This window comes from Peromyscus maniculatus, chromosome 18, assembly GCF_049852395.1.
Source record: "Peromyscus maniculatus bairdii isolate BWxNUB_F1_BW_parent chromosome 18, HU_Pman_BW_mat_3.1, whole genome shotgun sequence".
In the NCBI taxonomy this organism is placed as follows: Eukaryota; Metazoa; Chordata; class Mammalia; order Rodentia; family Cricetidae; genus Peromyscus; species Peromyscus maniculatus.
Window position 1 is genome coordinate 52,701,962 of NC_134869.1, and position 22,553 is coordinate 52,724,514.

The 22,553-nt window shown below is 44.6% G+C and overlaps 1 protein-coding gene across 2 annotated transcripts in view; it reads left to right on the forward strand.

The window, feature by feature from the left end:
* Positions 1-2,459: 2,459 nt before the first annotated feature.
* The window catches only part of Nup107 (nucleoporin 107), a 45,266-nt gene continuing 25,172 nt past the window's right edge, over positions 2,460-22,553 (forward strand). Inside the window, exons 1-12 of one of the 2 annotated variants that reach the window (XM_006973364.4) lie at positions 2,460-2,669; positions 4,845-4,936; positions 5,549-5,635; positions 6,631-6,746; positions 8,648-8,792; positions 10,025-10,128; positions 13,777-13,904; positions 14,491-14,539; positions 17,695-17,766; positions 18,152-18,240; positions 20,710-20,788; positions 22,421-22,534. In XM_006973364.4, the coding sequence (XP_006973426.1) occupies positions 2,662-2,669; positions 4,845-4,936; positions 5,549-5,635; positions 6,631-6,746; positions 8,648-8,792; positions 10,025-10,128; positions 13,777-13,904; positions 14,491-14,539; positions 17,695-17,766; positions 18,152-18,240; positions 20,710-20,788; positions 22,421-22,534 (1,083 nt within the window). In that variant the 5' untranslated portion in view covers positions 2,460-2,661. The remainder of the gene's footprint in view (positions 2,670-4,844; positions 4,937-5,548; positions 5,636-6,630; positions 6,747-8,647; positions 8,793-10,024; positions 10,129-13,776; positions 13,905-14,490; positions 14,540-17,694; positions 17,767-18,151; positions 18,241-20,709; positions 20,789-22,420; positions 22,535-22,553) is intronic. The other variant, XR_013045620.1, reaches the window with a different exon arrangement.

Here is a 22,553-nt window from a genome sequence, read left to right on the forward strand (position 1 = left end):
GCCATTCTGTCAATATTGATGTGATGTAGGCGTATTGTGACCGGGTGAGCATTTTGTTTTAGAAATGTCAGAGAGCAAAACCTCAACATGAATATTAAAGACCTAATTGACTCTTATCAGGGACTCATGCATTGGGCAGCAACCCACACACAAAATGGAGGGAAGCTCAAAACCCTGCAGAGGGGCTGGCTTTACTGAAAAGGGCTGAATAGGGCAGAAATAGAAAAATAAATTGAGGGGCTGGAGAGATGGCTCAGTGGCTAAGAGCACTGACTGCTCCTCCAGAGGACTGGGTTCAATTCCCAGCACCCACGTGGTGACTCACAACTGTCTGTAACTCCAAGATCTGACATCCTCACACAGGCATACATGCTGGCAAAATACCAATGCACATAGAAATATTAAAAAAAAAGAGAGAGTCAGGCGTGGGGGCACACACCTTTAATCCCAGCACTCAGGTGGCAGAGCCAGGCGGATCTCTGTGAGTTCGAAGCCAGCCTGGTCTACAGAGCGAGATCCAGGACAGGCTCCAAAGCTACACAGAGAAACCCTGTTTTGGAAAACAAACAAACAAAACCCCAAAATTTAATTAATTACTGGAAAAGTGGATTGGCTATTTCAGAGTTACTTTTGTTGCAGAGGTAAAAGGGAGTGGACTACCTTATCCCGTTTGCTCAGGTAGCCTGGGTAACTGCTGACTGCAGCTGTAAATCTCCTGGCCTGCTTTGTTTTGTTTTGAGGGTTTTCATTTTTATTTATGTGTGTTTGTGTCTCTGTATGTATCCATGGGTGTCTTCAAGACTAGAGGAGGGTGTGAGATCCCCTGAAGTTACAGGCAGTTATGAGCTGCCCCAATGTGGGTGGTAGGAACTGAACTCAGGTCCTCTGGAAGAGTGGCAAGTGCTCTTAACTTAACCACTGAGCCATCCATGCAGCCTCTGGCCTGTTGGCTTGTTTGGTTGGTTGGATTTTTGTTGTTGTTGTTTTCAAGGCAGGGTTTCTCACTGAGCGGTGGTGGCGGCGCACGCCTTTAATTCCAGTACTTGGGAGGCAGAGGCAGGCGGATCTCTGTGAGTTTGAGGTCAGCCTGGTCTACAAAGCAAGTTCCAGGACACCCATGGCTACACAGAGAAACCCTGTCTCGAAACCCCCTCCCACCCCCCCCCCCCCACACAAAAAGACAGTTGTAGTTGGTTTTCTCCTTCTTAGATCATTAGGCCTTCTAGGCAAGCTTACTTACCGGTTGCCCTTCTAACACTAATTTTATAATCTGGTCACTTAATAAAGAATGATTGCTTTCAAATTGGAAAAAAAAAAAATTAACGAACTGAGTTCTTCAGGCCCTGAATGCTACTTTTTACCCAGATAGCATTAGAAGGGAATACGATATCACTACTTTCTTTTCTTCTCTCTTTTTTTTTTTTTTTTTTTTTTTTGAGACAAGGTCTCAAGTAACACACGTCTGCCTGCCTCTCATGTGGTTTGAACTGAGGATGATCTTGCCCCCTGCCTCCACTTTCCTACATTCCTCCCCCCCCCCCCCATGACTGCTCCATTAGGGGTAAGGTTTTTATTGTGAGTAAGAGAGGGAAAAGATCCAGAGGTGTCTGGATGAGTCCAGAGCAGAGAGAGAGAAACAGACTAGACAGGGCCAGGCCTAGGGAAGCCGGAGTAGTCAAGATAGAGAAAAATAAGAGTCTCATGATGGGAGAACAGAGAATAGGAATTAGTGCAGGGTGGGGATCATGAGGAGGACAAAGAGCTAGGGAGCAAGACTCCTTTTGAGGACAGAAAATCTCAAGTTCCTGAGGGATGCTGCCTTTTATCTAGCCGCCAGAAATCCTATGGTTCAACCTGAGCTCATTTCTAAACATACGGAGGGCCTGAGACCTCCGAGATGCTGGAAAAGGTAAGGTCTCCATGTCTAAAACTTTAAAAAAGTATTATTTATTTATTTATTTATTTATTTATTTATTTATTTAGTCAAGGTCTTATTCTTAATCCAGCCTGGCTTCAAACTCATGGTGATCCTCCTGCCTCAGCCTCCCAAATGCTGGTGTGTTACAGGCGTGAGAGCCCATGGGGCGTTTATGCATTGCTTTTCGATTTTTAAAAAGATGGCTGGTTCTATAAAGGAACCATAAACAACAATGATAGGGAACAACTTCAAAACCCGCCCACTGAGGCTACACCCCAAGCCCCCCGAGGCAGGCCCGCTCCTGTGGAGTGTCGCAGGCCGGACTCCACGCAGGAACGCCGAGGCGGGCTCCTTCCATCAGAATCCCCGAGTCCAGTTCATCGACCTGTGGTTCCCTAAGCTGGACGCTCCGCCCAGACCACGCCCACGAACGTCGCCCCGGGCAACGCGCCAGGCCCCGCCCCTTTCCCGCCGGGCCGGCTCCGCCCAGCCACGCAGTCCCGGACTGGCACACTTCCGGGCCTGCGCTCTCTGGGCCTGCGGCTGTGGGCGGAAAATCACGCATGCGCCAAGTCGGAACCCGGTTTCTCCCTGCTCAGTCCTTGTCGCAGGGGGGGGCTGGCTCCTCGAGGGCCCGCTTCCGGGGCGAAGGGTGTGCTTCCGGAGAGCGGGACGGCTGAAACGCGGTGGCCACCGGGTTGCAGTCGAATTTGCAAGGTTCTCAGGTGGAGGAGGCGGCGGCCATGGACAGGTCAGCCGTGGCGGGGGCCTCCTGGGCCAAGGCTCGGTCGGGGCTCTGGCCTGTGGGCGGGGCGGCGTCGGTGACGCTGCACCTCCGCGGGGAGCGGGAGCGGAGCGGAGCGGCGCCATTCAATCCTTCCTTCTCCCTGCCGGGGGTTTGGCCCCTCGGGGAGGAAAGGCGGTTTGGTGGAGGCGGAGCCGGGAGGCAGGGGCTGCAGATCGCCGCGTTCCACGCCCGGGCTCCGGGCTCCGGGCTCCGGGCTCGGATCCGCTCCCTCGCCGCCGTTCTTCTCTCCGAAGTGGGCGGGGTAGGTGGCGATGGGCCGGCGTTGGAAATGCTCACTGAGCGGCAGCAGTCCGAGGTCGCACACCGCCGCCGGCAGTCGTCAGTAGCAGCCCTTGACATCTCAGTGTAGGCTTTGAAAGCGGTTTTCATTGTGGCCATTCATTCATACCAGCGGTACACAAGTGGGCTGTCACTGGGATCAGCCTAGACGAGCCAGCGCCAGGTAGCTGCTGGTTTTCTCACGGGATCAGGTGGTTATGCTCGCCCTGCGACGAAGAGGGGGTTATTCACGTCCCTTGGCATAGGCGGAATTGATTGTGTAATGAAGACAACCAAGTGGTGTAACACACTGTGTTATGTACTGTGCTTTGGGAAATTAGACGGAGGAGGTGTAAGATCCGCCCGTCACAGGAGTGTCAGGGAAACCTGTCACAGGTAACATGCTAGCTGGTCTTTTTGAGTAATGATAGCACATTATTATTATTAATACGGAATACATTGTGCTAGGTTTATTTTGGTGTGTTCCTTAAGATTTAAATAGTGCATTGAGTCTTAGACCTATCCTATGAGGATCTTTACTGCCATCCTTTTGTCGGGGAACAGGGAGCCTGGAAGAGATTAAGGAACCAAGTTATGGGGCTGGGTGTACAGCTCAGTGGTAGAGTGCTTGCCTTGCAAGCCTGAGGTTCTGAAGAACAGGAGAGAGAGAACCAGATTACCAACATGGAACTCTGTATCTCCATAAAGCTGTTTGATGAATAATTTATGTAGATGTACACCAGGTGACACGGAGCACATGCAGACCTCTGTAAAAGAAACATACTCAGAGGTTTAAAGTTATGAAAAGTGTTCACGCTTGGAGTGGCTGAAGGCTCACAGCAGTCTGTCTGTGGGTGAACATCATAGGCTGACCTCCTAAATTGGGATCGTGTTGTAAATAATATGCTGGAAAGTATGAATTGATTCTGTAGGCTACAGGGAGTTATCTGAAGATTTCAAGTGGAAGAAAAGCATGTTAATTTGTTGTTTTAAAATCTTAATTCGTATGGTTTAGTTTGTAAACCTTCTGGTGACAATGTTGGAGGTCTGGAGCACTGTGACTTCAGTTGTACCGAGACAGGAGACTTACTAGAATCCCTTCATCCCACCAAGCCAAACAGCGTAGTCCTCACAAATCTGAGTTTTTTGGCTGCATAACGATGTTTTGGTCAACAAACAGGCCTTACATACAACGCTGGTCCCATATGACTGTGTTGCCTAGTGACATGACAACTGGCTTAGTTTGTATGAATGTATTGTATGATGTTTGCATGAGAAGCAAAACACCTGAAGAATTTCTCAGAGCCTGTTTCATCTTTCATTTGGTTTATTTTTGAAGCAGGGTCTCACTCTGTGTCCTGGTTGGCCTGGAACTTACCACGTAGTTCAGTTTGGATTGCAGGTGCAAAGTCTGGTTCAGCACCTATAACCTATAACGGAGCAAACTCCTCACTGTGTTTTAGAAGCTGCAGAAGTCTTTGCAGAGGATTCTGCAGCTAAGCAGCTCCTTGACCCACTGCAGGAAAGATTACCTTCAGGAGGCAGTCGCTATAGTACAGATTTCAGGTTCGGAAGTAACCGTGTAGGAAACAAAACATTATGGCACTAGGAAGTGAAAGAGGCGATTCACAGCTAGCATCGAGTGGGGTTGGGGGGAGCGAGCAAGACTTAGAAAAAAGAGGGTATTCCTGGCAAAAAGAGGGTATTCCTGGCAAAAAGAGGGTCTTCCTGGCTTGGCTGTTGGAGTGACCTGCCCCTTGACTGACTCAGGATCCTTTGCTTTAACTATAACGATAAAGTTTTTTGTTTTTGTTTTTGTAAATGCTAAGAGCTAAATCATTTATATACTGTTTGTTTTAGGAGTAGCTTTGGGGAGATGTCATCCCCTGTGATCCGGGAGGCAGAAGTGACGCGGACCGCAAGGAAGCAAAGTGCTCAAAAACGAGTTTTAAGTATCCTTTGTCTTTTAAGAATTGTACACATTGCAGAATGCTTTGAATCAGTGGTGCAGGGTTTCCTTTGAGGCACTGAACATTAACTGGTAAAATTGGTTTATTACCTCCACAGGTGGTTTTTTTTTTTAATTTATGTATTTTTATCTTATGTACATTAGTGTGAGGGTGTCAGATGCCCTGGAACTGGAGTTACAGACAGTTGTGAGCTGCCATGTGGGTGCTGGGAATTGAACCTAGGTCCTCTGGAAGAGCAGCGAGTGCTCTTAACCTCTGAGCCATCTCTCCAGCCCTCTCCACAGGTGTTTTACTTGGTGGATACACCCTCTAAATGAACTTCGGTGAGGTTAAGATGTCTGTGTCTCTGAAAGCATGTTCTGGTTCCCTACTAGTATGTCATGGTAGCCAACTAACTAGTAGTCAGTATATATTATTTAATTCTGATCTGAGAATTTAAGGACAGAAGGAATAAAAACAGAAAAGGTAGTGGCGATAAAATGCTTTGTTCTTGAAGAAAATGTATTCATGCATCTTGTGTATGTAATAAATCTGTGGTTAACATTAGTGATTTTTTTTTCTCTACATGGAAAACTTTCCTTAATTCTTCCTAAGTTCAGGCCAACCAAGATGAAAATTTTGGTAATACTACACCAAGAAGCCAAATTATTCCTCGAACTCCAAGCTCGTTTCGACATCCTTGTAAGATTTTTGTTTCTGCTTTGAAAGTATTTAATAGAGTAGTAGTCATCATACCAACTAACATTTATATAATTTACATTATAAAATATGTGGCTACAGTATTAGGAAGTAAGCATAAATGATAATGATTACAGTTATCTGAACTCTTATGAACAAGGACTGTACTTTATATCAGTACATAGTAATGGTGATCTACTGTTACCTGCTTTTCCAGACAAAAAGGCGGACTTGGAGGAGTCGGTGTGAATGACTGAGTGCTGTTATTTAGACAGTGAACATAGAACTTAAACAACCGTTTGCTCTAAAGTGCAGGCCGACTAACTACACTGCACACCTCAGTGTGCTCTCTGAAACTAGACAGTGAAGGATCTGCTGACTGGTGCCGCCTTGGCTTTAAAATTTTGTCTGTGCAGTTACATTTATATTGAAAGTATATTTTACAGTTAAAAATTTTTTTAATAGTATAAGCTCAATTTCAGAAAAATAAATTAATTCTTCATAACAAAAATTAAAGTGTTTGACTTGCATCTAAATAATTGAAACTGAGAAATTTGTATGTGTATGTGTGGGTGTTTCATGTTCCTGTACATGTAGGAGCATGTATATGTGCATGTTCCTGTGTGTGTGTCTGGGGGATTGTGTGTATGTGCATGCAGGAGTACATATGTGTGTATGTGTCAAGTCTACAGTTGGACCTTGGGTATTTTTCCTCAGGAGCCATCCAGCCCTTTGAGGCAGGTTCCCTATAGGGACCTAGAGCTTTCTGATTAGTCTGGACTGCCAGACTAGAGTTCCGTGTCCCGTCTCCTGCCCCGACTCTGGGATTACAAGCGTGCGCCCCTGTGCCAGACACTAGGGACCAAACTCAGGTCCTCGTGCTTGCCCACGAGCACTTTACCGACTGAGCCAGCTCCCCCGCCCCCCTGCACCCTGGAAATATATTTCGTTGCTGGCCTACATGCTTTGTGTTGATGGTTCCTGACCTTTCCTTGTAGTTACCCCACCAAGCCGGAGCCTACTCAGACACCCAGATATTTCCTGCATTCTTGGAACAGAAGGGAGATCTCCCCGGCACACACAGTCTTCTGGATTCTTGGGAAATCTATCCATGGTATGTATAAATAAATACACTTTAATACTTGGCTTAAAAGCCTTTTAATGAAAGTCGAAGTTAGAGTCATCATGAAAGTAATTTGGGGTTGTGTGGAGTGATAGGATTGGTTAGACATTTGAACAACATCAAATGTTGGAGCATGTCACGTCACAGGAGAATGATGGCAGTGACATTGGGACAGGTAAGTTCCCAAGTCTGACTGCGGACCAAATGAAATGCATCCTAAAACTGTCGATGGCTGTTAAAGCCAGTCCTCTTTTGTTGGTTGGTTGGTTGGTTTTGGTTCTGGTTTTTTTTTTTTTTTTTTTTTTTTGAGATAGGGTCTCACTGTGTAGACCAGGTTGGCCTCGAACTCACAGATCCACCTGCCTCTTCCTCCTGAGTGTCTGCACTACCACACCCGGCTGTTTTACAAAGAAGGCTGAGGGATGGCTGGGGTGTAAACTGCTTGCCTCACAAGCATAAGACCTGAGTTCAGATCTCCAGCAGTAATGTAAAAGCTGGGTAAAGCAACCCTGTAACCCTAGACCTGGGGGCTTGGGGTACGGGGGCACGGGCAGAGACAGGCGGAACCTGGAATTCACTGGCCAGCCAGTCTAGCCGAAGCAGTGGGCTCCAGATCCAGTGAGAGACCCTGTCTTGAAAATGAGGCTCAGGCTCGGGCAGTGGTGGCTCTCGCCCATGATGCCCACACGCAGGAGGCCGAGGACTGCAGAGTGAGTTCCAGGATGACAGGGCCACACAGAGAAGCCTGTCTCAAAGAACAAAACAAATAAACAAGAGCATGACTGTTAAAAGATGAGAGACATGGTAAGGAAGAAGAAGACTGTCTACCTGTGGGATCTGACGGTAGGTGGGATCCAAATTGAATTAAAGGACCCACCTGTGTCTGCCTCTGAGTTGATTCCTGGCTTTTGTTAGGAAAACCCTCTTTCCCCATATGGTGACTGGAGCCGTCTGTGTTGTAAGAGTACAGGAAACGCTGAGTCCGGCTTTTCTACTCAAGGTGGAAGAGAACATTGCAGGAAAGGATGAGAGAGTCTCTAGGAGTACCATAGTCACTGTGGTACAGTACTGAAAACAGCAGCAGAAATGTTGTGTACGCTATAATGCGCAGTGGCTTCACCTGGTTATTAAATATACCAATGAGGGAAAGAATGCATTGTGTCGAAGAAGCAAACAAAAACTACTCTCAAGGCATATTTAATTTCAAAATCAAAATGGTTCTGGCTTGAACATTGTGGTTTATTAAACAGGCCTGGAGATTTTTATGTACATATAAAGTTATCTGGACTAGCTATTTCCTGAAGGGTAGTTCTGCCTTTTAACTTTGCTTTGTTAGAGGTTAAACACACCTCCTTTTGTGGTGGGGGTGGGAATCAGCCAGGGTCTCAGTGGTGGTCTATGCCTGGTATCCCAGCACGCAAGAGATAGACGCAGGAGGATCCGAAGTTCAAGGTCATTCTCAGCAACCTAGTGCATTGGAGGTGGGCTTGGGCCTCATGCATGAGACCTGTTGTAAAACAAAGAAATGTTGAAGCTGAAAGAATCATCCTCAGGAACTGGGTTTGGGGAGATAGATGGCTCAGTGGTTAAGAGCATTGACTGCTTTCCCAGAAGACCCAAGTGTGATTCCCAGCACCCACATCTTGGCTCACAGCCACCTCCTACTCCAGCCTAGAGGATCCAGTGTTCTCTTCTGGCCTCTGAGCACCATGCACGAAAGTGGCGCGTAGACCCACATACAGGCAAACACATAAAATAAAAACAAAGCTCGTGGCTTCCTTAACAAGATCACAGTCTTTCAAATGAAAAACATGTGAGATGGAAAAGCACTGTTTCATTATTAATTTGCTTTTTAATGACGATGGCGCCATTGCTCTCCTTTCTCCTTTAAGGTAACTAATCTGGACGACAGTACCTGGGCAGCTGCATTCTCATCGCAGCGTTTAGGGCTCTACACAAACCTGGAGCCCCACAATGTGACCGAGGACATAAACCTAAGTGCTGTTATGCTACGTGAAGACGACCCTGGAGAAGCTGGTAATTGGCTTGGGGATTTAAGTGGATTATTACTTCGTTGAGATCAAAGAAACCTGTTCCTGAACATCATCATAATGTGGCTTTTTTGCTGGCCATAGTAGTACAGGCCTGTATTCTAGCACTTGGGAGGCAAAGGCAGGTGGATCTCTGCGGGTTTGAGACTAGCCTAGTCTACATAGCAATTTCCAGCCAGCCTAGGCTAGATAGCAGAACTCTTTCTCAATAATAGAGTGTGTGTGTGTGTGTGTGTGTGTGTGTGTGTGTGTGTATCAGACTCGGGAAATAACAACTGCTAGTAAACATGGAGAAATGTAAACATACTGAGGCCCTTGGGCACAGTAGCACACTCCTGTGATCTCGGCACTTCAGGGAAGAGGCAGGTGGAGTCTCATCTGTGTGTGAGGCCAGCTGGGCTACGGAGACCCTGCCTCGGGGAAATACTGCATCGCTCACTTTCATGACGTACTTAAAGTGCTTAACTCACAGAGACGAAGTAGAGTGATGGGTACCAGGGGGTGAGGGAGATATGGGCTGGAGGGCTACTGATTGGTTACAGAGGTAAATTTTATAAAAGGAAGAGTTCTGTGGATGGGTTTCCTTCCGTACAGGCAACACCACAACGTGAATGTACCTAAGGCCACTGAACAACACTGTTAAAAATTTGTAAAGTTTTGTTGTTTGTTTTTGAGACAGAGATCTCTGTGTAGCCTTGGCTGTCCCGGAACTCACTAGATCAGGCCGGCCTTGAACTCAGAGATTTGTCTGCCTCTGTCTCCTGAGTCCTGGGATTAAAGGTGTGTACCACCACCGCCTGGCTAGAAATTTGTAAACTTAAAAAAAAATTTTTTTTTCTGTGTATGAATGTTTCCCCGTGTGTGTGTGTGTGTGTGTGTGTGTGTGTGTGTGTGTGTGTGTGTGTGTGTGTGTGTACCACGTGAGTGCTGGTGTTCTTGAAGTTCAGAAGAGGACAGTAGGTCCCCTGGACCTGCAGGTACAGATGGTTGTGAGCCTCCATGGGATGTGGGTGCTGGGAACCAAGCCTGGGTCCTCTGCAAGAACAGCAAATGCTGTGGACCACTGAGCCATCTCTCTCCAGCCCCGAGTCACTGGTTCTGAAAACGACGGTTGTGTTGGCGGGAGGGAAAGACTTGCAGCTGCTCTGTGGGTTTTAAACCAGTGGGATTTCTGGAACTGTCGCTCACTCTTGCTTCCTCGTGCCTCCTGTGTTGCAGCCTCCATGAGTATGTTCTCTGACTTCCTGCAGTCCTTCTTGAAGCACTCTTCCACCACAGTGTTTGAACTTGTAGAAGAGTACGAAAATATCTGTGCTAGTCAGGTAATCGATTCCATCCATGGCTGGGAAAGTTCAGTGCTTGGATGTTAGTCTGCTAATTCCCGTTCTGTGCTTACTGGGTTGCATGGTGGACGGGCAGGGGAACTGGTCAGAGGGTCTCTGCTTTTTACATATTCCGGGTCCGAGAAAAAGGAATCTGCTCTTGAAAAAGCAAAGTCCAGCCGGGCAGTGGTGGTGCATGCCTTTAATCCCAGCACTCTGGATGTTGAGGTCCACCTGGTCTACAACATGAGTTCCAGGACAGCCAGGGCTACACAGAAAAACCCTCTCTCAAAAAGCCAAAAAGAGCCAGGCAGTGGTGGGACACGCCTTTAATCCCAGCACTCGGGAGGCAGAGCCAGGCGGATCTCTGTGAGTTCGAGGCCAGCCTGGTCCCCAAAGTGAGTTCTAGGAAAGGCACAAAGCTACACAGAGAAACCCTGTTTGGAAAAGACCAAAACAAAACAAAACAAAAGCCAAAAAGAAAGAAAGAAAAAAGAAAGCCCGAGGCTGGAGAGACAGCTCAGTGAGAAAGTGGCTGATGGTAATCTCGGAGCCTGAGTTCAGATCCCGGGCACCCAGTGGCACATAGCTGTGGAGAGCAGCGAGGAGAGGTAGACAGATCCAGGAGGCTTGCTGGCAGCAAGTAAAGCCAGAAGAGCAGCTCCAGGTCCAGTGGAAGACCCTGGCTCACTAGATAAGATAGAGAACGATAAAGGGACCTGATATGACACACGCACGCACACACGCGCACGAGCACAGCCGCATATACACAGCTGAGAACACACACATACACATGTGCACACACAGCAAAAAATAAAGTCTACAATGTACAAAGAACTCTTAAAATTCAACCGTAGGAAACAAAGCAGCTAGATTAATAGTGGTCGAAAGATGGGGACAGGCCGCCAAGCAGAGAGGGTACACAGACACCAAATAAGTGTGCGTAGAGAACGTGTCACATCGTCAGATAGCAAGGGGAAGGCCGGACAGCTGCAAGCCTGTTAAAATGGTGACACTCCGGAAGACAGGCCTGGAGAGAGGGCTCAGTGGTTATGAGCACTGGCTGTTCTTAGAGGACTGAGGTTCATTTCCCAGCACCCACGTGGTGGCTCCCAACTGCCTGTGATGTAGTTTCAGAGGATCCAGTGGCCTCGGGTGCCTTTAGCACTGCGTGCAGGTGGTGCGCACAGACTCACATAGGCACACATGCGCACATGTAAGTCAGTCTTTGGAAAAGTCCAGAATACACCACCCATGGGTAGCATCATGTGAAGCAGCAGGAACTCTCCGTCTTTGATGGGAGTGCACAGTGGCTCAGCCATGAGGGAAAACGGTCGGGTGGGTTCTTGTAAGGTTAAACATGGTCTTACAACATAAGCCGGCACTGGTGTGGTCTTTGGTATTACTCAAGTGAATTTCAATCAAGTATGCCTACACAGAAACCAGCACACAGGCTGGAGGCAGCTCTGTTCATACAAACATAGATGCAACCAGGATGGCCTTTAGTTGTGAGTGAATCAAACATCCAGAAATGGAGACTGAGAGCTCTCAAGTCCTGAAGAGACACAGAAACCTTAAATACATGCTGTTAAAGGAAAGAAGCCAGTCTGGAAAGCTGCTGACGTGTGATCCGAACTGTATGGCACTCTGGAAAGGCACAATGAGATAGTGGCTGGGTTGTTGGCTGCCACAAGTTTAGTGAGGCAGGAAGGAGAGATGGCCAGATGAGGGTTTTCAGGGCAGTGACGCTGTTCTCTGTGGTACTCGTGAATGCCTCTCATGAGACATTTCTCAAAGCCCATGGAATGTCACCACCATGTGTGAATCCCAATGCAAACTATAAACTTTGGGCTGCGGGGTTCGCCAATGGTAGTAGATGCACCCCTTATTGCCAGGTACTGATAACGTGGTAGTCCACGCATACATGGGAGCAGTGTTGGGTTCTCTAGCTTTTGTCCAGTTTGGCTGTGCTCAAACTGTTCTTTATAAAACAAAAGAACTTCAGAAAAGCAGAGTGTTGACTTGGGAAACAGCTCAGCCAATAGAGTGGTTGGCACACAAGTGTGAGGACCTGAATTCAATACGTGGCCGGATGAGTGGTATTAAGAGGATGTCAGGGTAGAGACGGGGATTGCTTATTGGCTGGCCAGCCTAGCCAGGCAGTGAGCTCCAGGTTCAGGAAGACACGTTCTCAAAAATTATGCTGGCAAACTGGGTCTGGTGACACATTCCTTTAATTCCAGCCCTTGGCAGGTAAAGGCAAGCTGATCTCTGAGTTTAAGACCAGTCAGGGTTACATACTGAGACCCTGCCTCAGTAAATAAGTGGAGAATGTTAGAGACCGTCTAAATCGACTTCCGACCTCCACATGCATACACACACACCATTTTACACACCCATGCAAACATGTAAATACACAACACACACACACACACACACACACACACGCACGCACGCACACACGCACGCACTCCAAAAATCAGAATAATAATAGCCAGTATATCTTTTAACATTGAATACTTTTAAACCTTCTTTTATTGTGTGAAAGTGGGGTTTGTGTGGAGGTCAGAGACAACTTGTGGGAGTCAATTCTTCCACTGTGGCTTGGCGTCAAGCAGCATTTCCCAGTAGACCATCTTATCAGCCCTCAGCTGCGGGTGAGGGTTCAGTGAATGAGTAATGTGCAGGTGATGCTTCTCCTAAACCCTGCTTTTCAGACCGCACATCTCCTGCAGGGTGGTAGGCTGGTGTGATTGTGTTCTCAGACTGCACATCTCCTGCAGGGTGGTAGGCCGGTGTGATTGTGTTCTGGTGAGGATGGTCTGTTTCTCAGTCGTCTCCTCACCCATGTTGCTCATCACTTCTAAACAGATTGATTGCCTTTGCTTCCAGGCCTAATCTCCCCGTTCCACTATTTGGTGTGTGTTTCAGGGGGAATATTTATATAAATTTTATTAGATTCTCTTGTGCCTCAGTCCTAAAAAGGTTTCAGGTCACCAAATTAGAAAAAGGAGGGGGTTTGTTAAAGTTTTGTTTAGAAATAACATGTTTTGGTCCCAATCATTAAGAATTTTTTTTCTTGGTTTGTTACATGTCAAAATTTTTTCAGACATAGTTTTAAGATAGTCATTGTTACTGGTTTATATGATTTTGTAAGGTATAAATTTAACTTATCCTTTGGGTGTATATATGGAGAGAAAAAAATATATCTGTGGTTACTCTTGTTGGATCTGAAATTTAAAGAATATTAAGCTCTACCTGGGTGTGGTTGCATACACTTTAATCCCAGCTCTCAGGAGGCAGAGGCAGGTGGATCTCTGTGGGTTCAAAGCCAGCCTGGTCTACAAAAAGTGAGTTCTAGGACAGCCAGGGCTGTTACACAGAGAAACCTTGTCTTGAAAAACCAAAAATAAAGAAAGAATGCTAAGCTCCTATGTATATTCACATAAACATACTTTGCTTAAATTAGCATCATTTCTGATGAGAATGCTACATTGCATTCTATTCAAAAACATAATAGGTAGACAGGGAAAGTATGTATTTGTACTGCACAAGGTTCCTATTAACACTCTATACTTGAACACAAAGATACTAGTAACTCGGAATTGTAGGAAAACAGCCTCTTTATGTCTGTGTTTTTAATTTTAGGTGAATATACTGAGTAAAATAGTGAGCAGAGCAACCCCTGGACTGCAGAAGTTTTCAAAGACAGCCAGCATGCTCTGGCTTCTTCAGCAAGAGATGGTCACGTGGAGGCTGCTTGCATCTTTGTATAGGTAAAGTTGTCTAGAACTCATAAGTGAGATAAACGTAAGGTAACAAGCCAATTAGGCAAATTAACTTAAATTTTAGTGAGAGATAGGTTTAGAGTAGGTTTTGCTAATCTTGAGATTTTTCATTTCTAATATTTCAGGTGTCAAGAGTCATGAGAAGAGGGACCTATCAGGTCATAACTACAAAAAAAATTGGTCTTTAGCTGGACAAAGTAATGTCCATACATAGTCCCAGGAGGCTAAGGCAGAAGGATTGAAAGTTTGAGGCAAGCCCGGGCTGCAGAAAGTGGGAAAGAGAGACTTGGTGGTTTGGTTTTTATTATGAAATACTGAAAGAAAATCATGATTAATTTTGCCATATGTCCTGAGCAGATGCCATTAAAGGCTACAGTAGTAAATACAGCTTTCTTTATTCAGGTGTCAAAATTAGATTAATCACATACTTAGTACTAAATCTTACATTAAATGTAATGATTTAGTTAATTGGCAGCTTGTTTGTTTCTGCCTAGTAGAATGTGGAACAGCTTTAAAGGTGGTTTTATGCATTTGTTTAAAATAAAGCCTTTTCATTTTATATTATTGTCCCCAGAGACAGAATACAGTCTTCATTAGAAGAGGAAAATATGTTTGCAGTTGCTGTAAGTTTTCTATTAATTTTTTTCCATTATGGGTACTTACAATTGGGAGACTGTTTTCAACCCTCCGTTTGCATTTCCCCATTTGAAAAAATCTACAAGTACATAAAAGACTATCAGAGTAATCAGATATTTATATTTGTGGGTGAAGGTCAAAGTTCTTTTTTATTTCTAATTATCTAACATAATAACTTGGTTTGCATCCTATCAGGTGATTTCTATGCATCTCTATACACACACATCATCAAACTACTCATGTCTGATTTGGTTTGGTTTTTTTGGTCTCCTTTTTTGGGACTGGGTGTGGTTTGATAGTCCAGGTGGCCTCAAAGTCCCCGCCCATCCTTCTGTCTCCACCTCACGAGTGTTGAAATCACAGGTGTACCCCGGCACACCACCTAGCCTTGTAGTGTTTCGTTTCAGGGACTTCTTTACTGTGAGTCTTTTGAGACAGTCTCTTTGAAGTATAAACTGGCAGAGACCTATCTGGGGGACCTTGAACTGCAGCACTGCTGGGATTATTAAGGCACACCACAGCACCAACCAGACCCAGGGCCTTATGTATGCTAGACAAGCATTCTGCCAGCCAGCTGCATCCCAGCCCATCCTTTTTTATTTTGCTTTTTAAAAACTTATTAATTGCCGAGCGTTGGTGGCGCACGCCTTTAATCCCAGCACTCGGGAGACAGAGCCAGGCGGATCTCTGTGAGTTTGAGGCCAGCCTGGGCTACCAAGTGAGATCCAGGAAAGGCGCAAAGCTACACAGAGAAACCCTGACTCGAAAAACCAAAAAAAAAAAAAAAAAAAAAACTTATTAATAATAAATTTGTATGTCAATTATAATAATTTTATATGAGGCTGTCTTTTTTTCTGTCCCCCAACCTCTTATTTTTATGTGAAGATATAAATCATCATAACTGTTTTAGATTATTTTACTTCTCTATTTTAGAGGAAAATATCTTATTTTAATATATAAGTTCTTGGTCACTGGTAAGAAGGAAGTTTTTTGTTAATAGTTGGAATGGGGACTGGATATAGTCAGTGGTTTTGTTTTGTTTGTTTCTTTTTGTTATTTTTTTAGCTTCTGTAACAACTTTAATTTATTGTCATAATGGATTGTAATGATAGTTTTCCTAATGTTGCATTATCTCAGATAAGGTAAACTAAGGTAGTGTTCCTAAATATACTGTTAAGTTTTATTAGGCATGCTATTTTTCTGTGGTCTGTTTCTGTAACACCGTCATTTGATCTTGATGTCTAGTATCGTGCTGGTTCTGCAGAACAAGTTCAGAAAAGTGTGTGTGTGTGTGTGTCTGTGTCTGTGTCTGTGTGTCTGTGTGTTTTCTACTGAAGACTATACAAATTGACTTGTTCCCTGGAGGATGAGCAGAGATGTCTGGAGAAGCACCGCCTTCTAGGGATCAGATCTGCTGCTGCTGCTGCTGCTGCTGCTGCTGCTGCTGCTGCTGCTGCTGCTGCTCCTGTGCTACCCCAGAGCTGCATCCATAGCCTCTGCTTTTGTTTTTACTTTTGAGATAATGTCTAGTTAGTGTAACCCAAGCTGCAAAATTTTAAGATGATTTTATCTTTTTATGTGGTTTTGCCTGCATGTGTATCTGTGCACTACGTGTGCCTGGGGGTTCCCAGGAACTGGAGTTATGGACAGTTATGAGCTACCATGTGGGTGCTGGAAACCAAACTCATGTCTTCTAGAAGAGCAGCCAGTGCTCTTAACTGCTCAGCCATCTCTCCAGACCCAATATTCTAAATTCTAAAGCAAGTATTCTGCTCATCAGGCATGGTATTACTAGTTTAACCAAGTAGTCTATTACATTGGTGTCATCGTTTTCTTTCAATTAAAAAATCATTTTGAGATTTATTCTTATTTTATGTATTTGCCTGCATGTATGTCTGTGTACCACATGTGTATCTGGTGCCTGCTGAGGTCAGAAGAGGGTGTTGGATCCCCTGGAACTGAAGTTAGGTAGTGAGCCCCTTGTGGATGCTGGGATTGAACCCCAGTCCTCTGCAAGAGCAGCAGGTTCTCTTAAGTGCTGAGGCATCTTTCCAGCCTCCGATTCTGTTTTTAATCAGGTATGACTGTGTAGCCTAGGTTTCATACTCTGATCCTCCTGCCTCAGCCTCTGGAATAGAGGGACTGCAGGTGTGTGCCCCTGACCTGGCTGTAAAGTCAGTTTCAGTAGCCTTGGGAAGCACTTAGGTTTCATTACCTATTAATTTGTGCTGTCTTAAAGGAAAATACTGTAGAGTTCTGGAATACTCATTTTCTAGTATGGTGCCATGACTACAACAAGCTCTTTATATAATTTGCGGGGGGGGGGGGGGGGGGCAGTTTTGTTTGAGAACAAGTCTTTCTTGGGAGCCTGGAACCCAGGCCTTGACTTCTTGGCAAGCCTCCTGCTTCCGCCTCCTGGCTGCTGAGATCATAGGCGTCCAGCAGAATGACCAGCAACCTTCTTCTTCTTTCCATGCATGCAAGTGTGTGTGTGTGTGTGTGCGCGCGCGCGCGCCTTTTTCTGAAACACCATCTGTGGAGATGGGAGACGTTATTCTCGTGCAGTTCCAGGGTGGACTCACGTTTGCGAGTGTCAGGCCAGCACCCTGTGACACAGCTGTGTCCCAGCTCAGAGGCAGAATTTAAAAATATAACAAATTAAATTGTCAGGTAAAAAGTAGACAGTGTATAGTTTAAATTTTATTTATAAATAACATTTAAGGAGCCAGGAGGTGGTGGTGCACACCTTTAGTCCCAGTACCCAGGAGGCAGAGGCAGGTGGATTTCTGAGTTTGAGGCCAGCCTGGTCTACATGAGTTCTAGGACAGCCAGGGCTACACAGAGAAACCCTGTCTCAAAAACCAAAAAATAAAAATAAAAAATAATAATTTTTAAGAATACATATAAAGTCAGGCGTTGATACATGCCTTTAATACAGCTCTCGGGAGACAGAGGCAGTCAGGTCTCTGTGAGTTCCAGGCCAGCCTGATCTACAGAGACCCTATCTAAATAACGAAAAGAAAGCCCCGTAAAGTGGAGGGCAAATACAGGTGTTAAATGCACTGATTTGTGACTTGCCTTTGGTTTGAAGTCTGTGCCCTCCTCCATCCTCCCTCCCCTTAACTGTTCTCTGTCGTCACAGGCTATTAACGCCAGCGAGAAGACAGTTGTGGAAGCGTTGTTTCAGAGGGACTCTCTGGTCCGCCAGAGTCAGGTGTGGCTGGAATTTTTTAATTCTTTCTGTAAAAAACATGGAGAAAAGGGAAATGACATAACTACTGCACTTGTGTTTTTTTAACTTACCTCTTTTAATTTTCTTCTTGATTTCTTTTTTTTTTTGTAATTAAAAGAAATTTTTGGGATGTTCTTCAACTTTTAAATAATAACATTTGTGTTTCCAGGGACAGACTATTAAAAATAACATTATTCCTATAGGAAATACTATTGTTAGATGTTTGTTTATCTTAAAAAGTAAAAATAGTGGTTGGAAAAAGTTGTTATTTGATATCAGGAACTTCAGATTAAGGGTGGAAGTACTATTAAAAATAAAACAGATTTTAGAGTTAAAATGATCTTTAATTTTTTTCTTTCTTTCCTAGTTGGTGGTAGATTGGCTAGAAAGTATTGCCAAAGATGAAATTGGAGATTTTTCTGATAATATTGAGTTTTATGCAAAATCAGTATATTGGTGAGTAATTAAGCTTTTTTATTTATTTATTTATTTATTTATTTATTTTTGTTTTTTGAGGCATTTGTTAAATGTTGCTTTTTTAAATTTTGTTTTGTTTTGTATTTAGAGACAGGGTTTTTTTGTATAGCCCTGGCTGTCCGGGCACTCACTCTAGACCAGGCTGTCCTCAAACTCACTGAGATCCGCCTGCCTGTGCCTCCTGGGTGCTGGGATTAAAGGTGTGCACCACCACCGCCCAGCCAAGCTTTTGTTTTTAAAATAAAAATACCACCAGGTGTGGAGGCATATGCCTTTAATACCTTGGGAGGCAGAGGCGATGGATTGCTGCATTCGAGGCCAGCCTGGTCTACATAGTGAGTTCTAGGCCAGCTTAGAAGGAGGGGAAGGGAAGGAAGGGGAGAGGAGGAGAGAAAAGAAAGAGAGAGGGAGAGCCCATGAGGGTTCACACGCTTTGGGAAGAAATGAAACTGAAATATATTCTATTTTTTAGTGTCAGGACAGCCAGAGCTACACAGAGAAACCCTCTGTGTAAATAAAAAAGACTTTTAGATCTTGGTTTGAGTCTATAGTACCAACAGCTCAGGAGGTGGAGGCAGGAGGACTTGGGTTAAAGGTCAGATTGTGGGCTGTAGAGATGGCTCAGAGGTTAAGAGCACCGACTGTTCTTCCAGAGGTCCTGAGTTCAATTCCCAGCAACCACATGGTGGCTCACAACCATCTGTAATGAGATCTGGTGCCCTCTTCTGGCCTGCAGTCATACATGCTGTATACATAAATAAATAAATAAATCTTAAAAAAAAAAAAAAAAAAAAGGTCAGATTGGGCTACAAGTGAAATCCTCAAAATCAGGAAGAAGAAATAGTTGAGTTGAGTAGTTCGTTTTTCTGAAAGAGAACTTGAGGGGAGGGCAAATTCCCCTGATAAAGACTTTTATAACTTTTTTCATGAGCTGTTCTCCATTTCTTAAAGCTTTAGTGATACAGAACCCTAAACAGACCCATACATTTATGTGATCATTTGTGTTAACTGGAGCTGGATTGTGTTAACAAACTGCAGAAAACATGTGTTCAGAAAGATTCACCTACTTGCATTATGCCACCCATAAATTTAGCATAATTATAGTTCTGAATTTAAGAGCAATCCAGAATGCTTTAGATGGAAAACAAAGATATTATTCTAATTTGGTGTTAATAAATGTTTCAAGAAAAAAATTGACTTCATCAAAATTGAAAACCTCTCATTTAAAGACACAATGGACGTGGTAGTGTATACCTTTAATTCCAGCATTTGGAAGGTGGCAGCAGAGGCGGGCAGATTTCTATGAGTTCAAGGCCAGTTTGGTCTACACAGTGAGCTCCAGGCCAGTCAAGGCTACATAGTAAGACCTTGTCTCAATAGAGGGAGGGGAGTGGGGAGGGAGACTGAGACTATTAAGGAAATGGGGGGGGGGGGTCTGGAGCAGTGACCCACGATTGCTCTTTGAGAACACCTGAGTTCAGTTCTCAGTACGCATGTTGGATGATGTCTTAGGTTTTCTATTACTGCAAAGAGACACCATGACCACAGAAACTCGTACAAGGGAAAACATTTAATTGAGGTGGCAGCTTACAGTTTTAGAGGTTTAGTCCATTAGCAGCTTGGCAGGGAGCATGGCAGATGTGGTGCTGGAGAAGTAGCTGAGAATTCTACCCCTTGATCTGAAGGCAACAGGAAGTGGTCGAAGACACTGAGTGTGGCTTGAGCATATATGAGACCTCAGAGCCCAACTCCACAGTGACAGACTTCCTCCAACAAGGCCACACCCCCAATAGTGCCACTCCCTTTGGGGGCCATTTTCTTTCAAACCACCACAGATGACTCACAGCCACCTGTAACTCCAGTCAAGGGGCTCTGACCTTAGATAGATAGATAGATAGATAGATAGATAGATAGATAGATAGATAGATAGATAGATAGATAGATAGATAGATAGATTTTCTTTCAAACCATCACAAATGACTCACAGCCGCCTGTAACTCCAGTCAAGGGGCTCTGACATATATAGATATAGATAGATATAGATATATGTGTATGTATGTATATGTATATGTATATGTATAAAAGAAGTAAAGACTGCTAATAGGCATGGTGGCACATACCTTTAGTCTCAGCAACCAGGAGGCAGTCAAGTAAGTCCCAGTTCTAGGCCAGCTGGTCTGCATAATGAGTTCCAGGTCATCCAGGACTACATAAAAGCAGGCTTGTGATTGGCCACCAAGGCATGAAAACAAGTTCACCATCCTCATTCATTAAACTGCCTTCTGTGTTAAGGACTTGGTGCGTTTTCCTACATTTATTGTCTTTTTTTCCTTGTTTTGAACACAACAAGTGTACTTGTTGGGGGCGGGGGAGTGGGGTGTAGTTACCTACAAAAAGAAAAAAAAGTGTTCTGATAGCCCTATATAAAACTGCTATTTCTTCTTTCAGGGAAAATACCCTCCACACCTTAAAACAGCGGCAGCTACTGTCTTATATAGGAAGTGTCCGGCCTCTCGTCACTGAACTGGTAAGTTCCTAGTCAGGGTGACCACGTCTGCCACGGGACACCGTGACCAAAGAGAGTGGGTTTATTTGACTTACATTTCAGATCATCAAAGGAAGTCAGGGCAGGAACTCAAACAGGGCAGGAACCTGGAGGCAGGAGCTGATGCAAAGGCCATGGAGGGGTGCTGCTTACTGACTTGCTCCCCATGGCTTACTCAGCCTGCTTTCTTATAGAACCCAGGACCACCAGCCCAGGGATGGCCACACCCACATTGATTGCCCCCCCCCCCCAACCCCGGACAATCACTAATTAAGAAAATGTCCTACATCTGGATCTTAGGGAGGCAGTTTCTCAATTGAGGATTCCTCCTTTCAGATAACTCTAGTTTGTGTGTCAAGTTGAGATAAAACTAACCAGGACAGTCAGCGTTCTTGGAAATGAAGTTGTCTTTGAAGATAAGTGATAATCATTTCTTAAGTGACATTAAAATCATTTTGTTTGAAATTCATTGTGATTGTGTGTGCTATTTGCTGCTAAAGTGAAGACTGTATTAATGCTAAATGTTCAAACACACAAATGTGTTGAGTCGGAATGATCCTTTTAGAAGTTTGTGGAATTTTTTTGTTTGTTTTTATTTATGCATATATGTATTCTGTGGGGATGTATGCAATTGTGAGTACAGGTACCTGCAGAGACCAGGCAGGACATTTGGTCACCTAGAGTTACAGGCAGCCCCATTTTTGGTTTTTTGTTTTTGTTTTTTTCCTTTGAGACAGGATCTTTGTGTGGCTCAGGCTGGCCTTGAACTTGAGACAACCCCCGCCCCCCCTTTTCTGAGTGTTCTGGAATATTTTTACTTGTTTATTAGTAACTAGTGTGTAGTTGGGTTTTTGGTTTCTTGAAGAGGTGGATATTGTCTGTGTTTGGTTGTGTTTGGTTTTACACTACTTAGGACTGAGCCCATGTGCAAGCTGGGTAACTTCTCTACCACTGAGCTATGCCTCCAGCTCCTTTTGTGCTTTACAAGGAGTACTTAGTAATCACAAGGAGTACTTAGGAAGCACACAGAGTACTTAGTAATCACAAGGAGTACTTAGGAAGCACAAGGAGTACTTAGTGAGCTCTCTTTGTCCTGTGTTCTTAGAAAGTTCATGCTTTCTAGTCAGACTGGAGCCCTTCCGTTCTTCCTTTGTGTTTGTCCATCCTCTAGGTCTCTTCCAGGTACAGCGACGGAATACGCACGCCTAGTGTACTGTTAGTTGGCTGGGCTGGGCTGGGCAAGTGGTATTCTGCACTCACTAGGCATGTGCCATGTTGGCCAACAAAATCTATTCCAGCGTGAGGTGGGGGTAGCAGACAAATGGTCCTGTTAGGAACCCTTGTGACACTTCATTCTCTTTACTAACGAGATTTTAAAGGAATTTGTTTCTGTGTATAAATACCGTATAGATTCATCACACCATGATGATTTTTAAAACGTGTAGGTGTATATAGGGCCAGGGTTTTGTAGCTTATACGCTCAGCGTTAGAGCCCTGAGTTTGATCCCTAGCACCATATGTATGACTGACTAAGGTTTAAACAAACGAATCAACAAAAGTTTTAAATATATGTAGGTTCCAAATATCTGCAGTTAATGGTGGTTTTTTTCCTAGGACCCTGATGCTCCTATTAGACAGAAAATGCCGCTTGATGATCTGGATAGAGAAGATGAAGTTAGATTACTCAAGTACCTTTTCACTCTAATCCGTGCTGGGATGACGGAAGAGGTAAGTGATGGGATTCTCG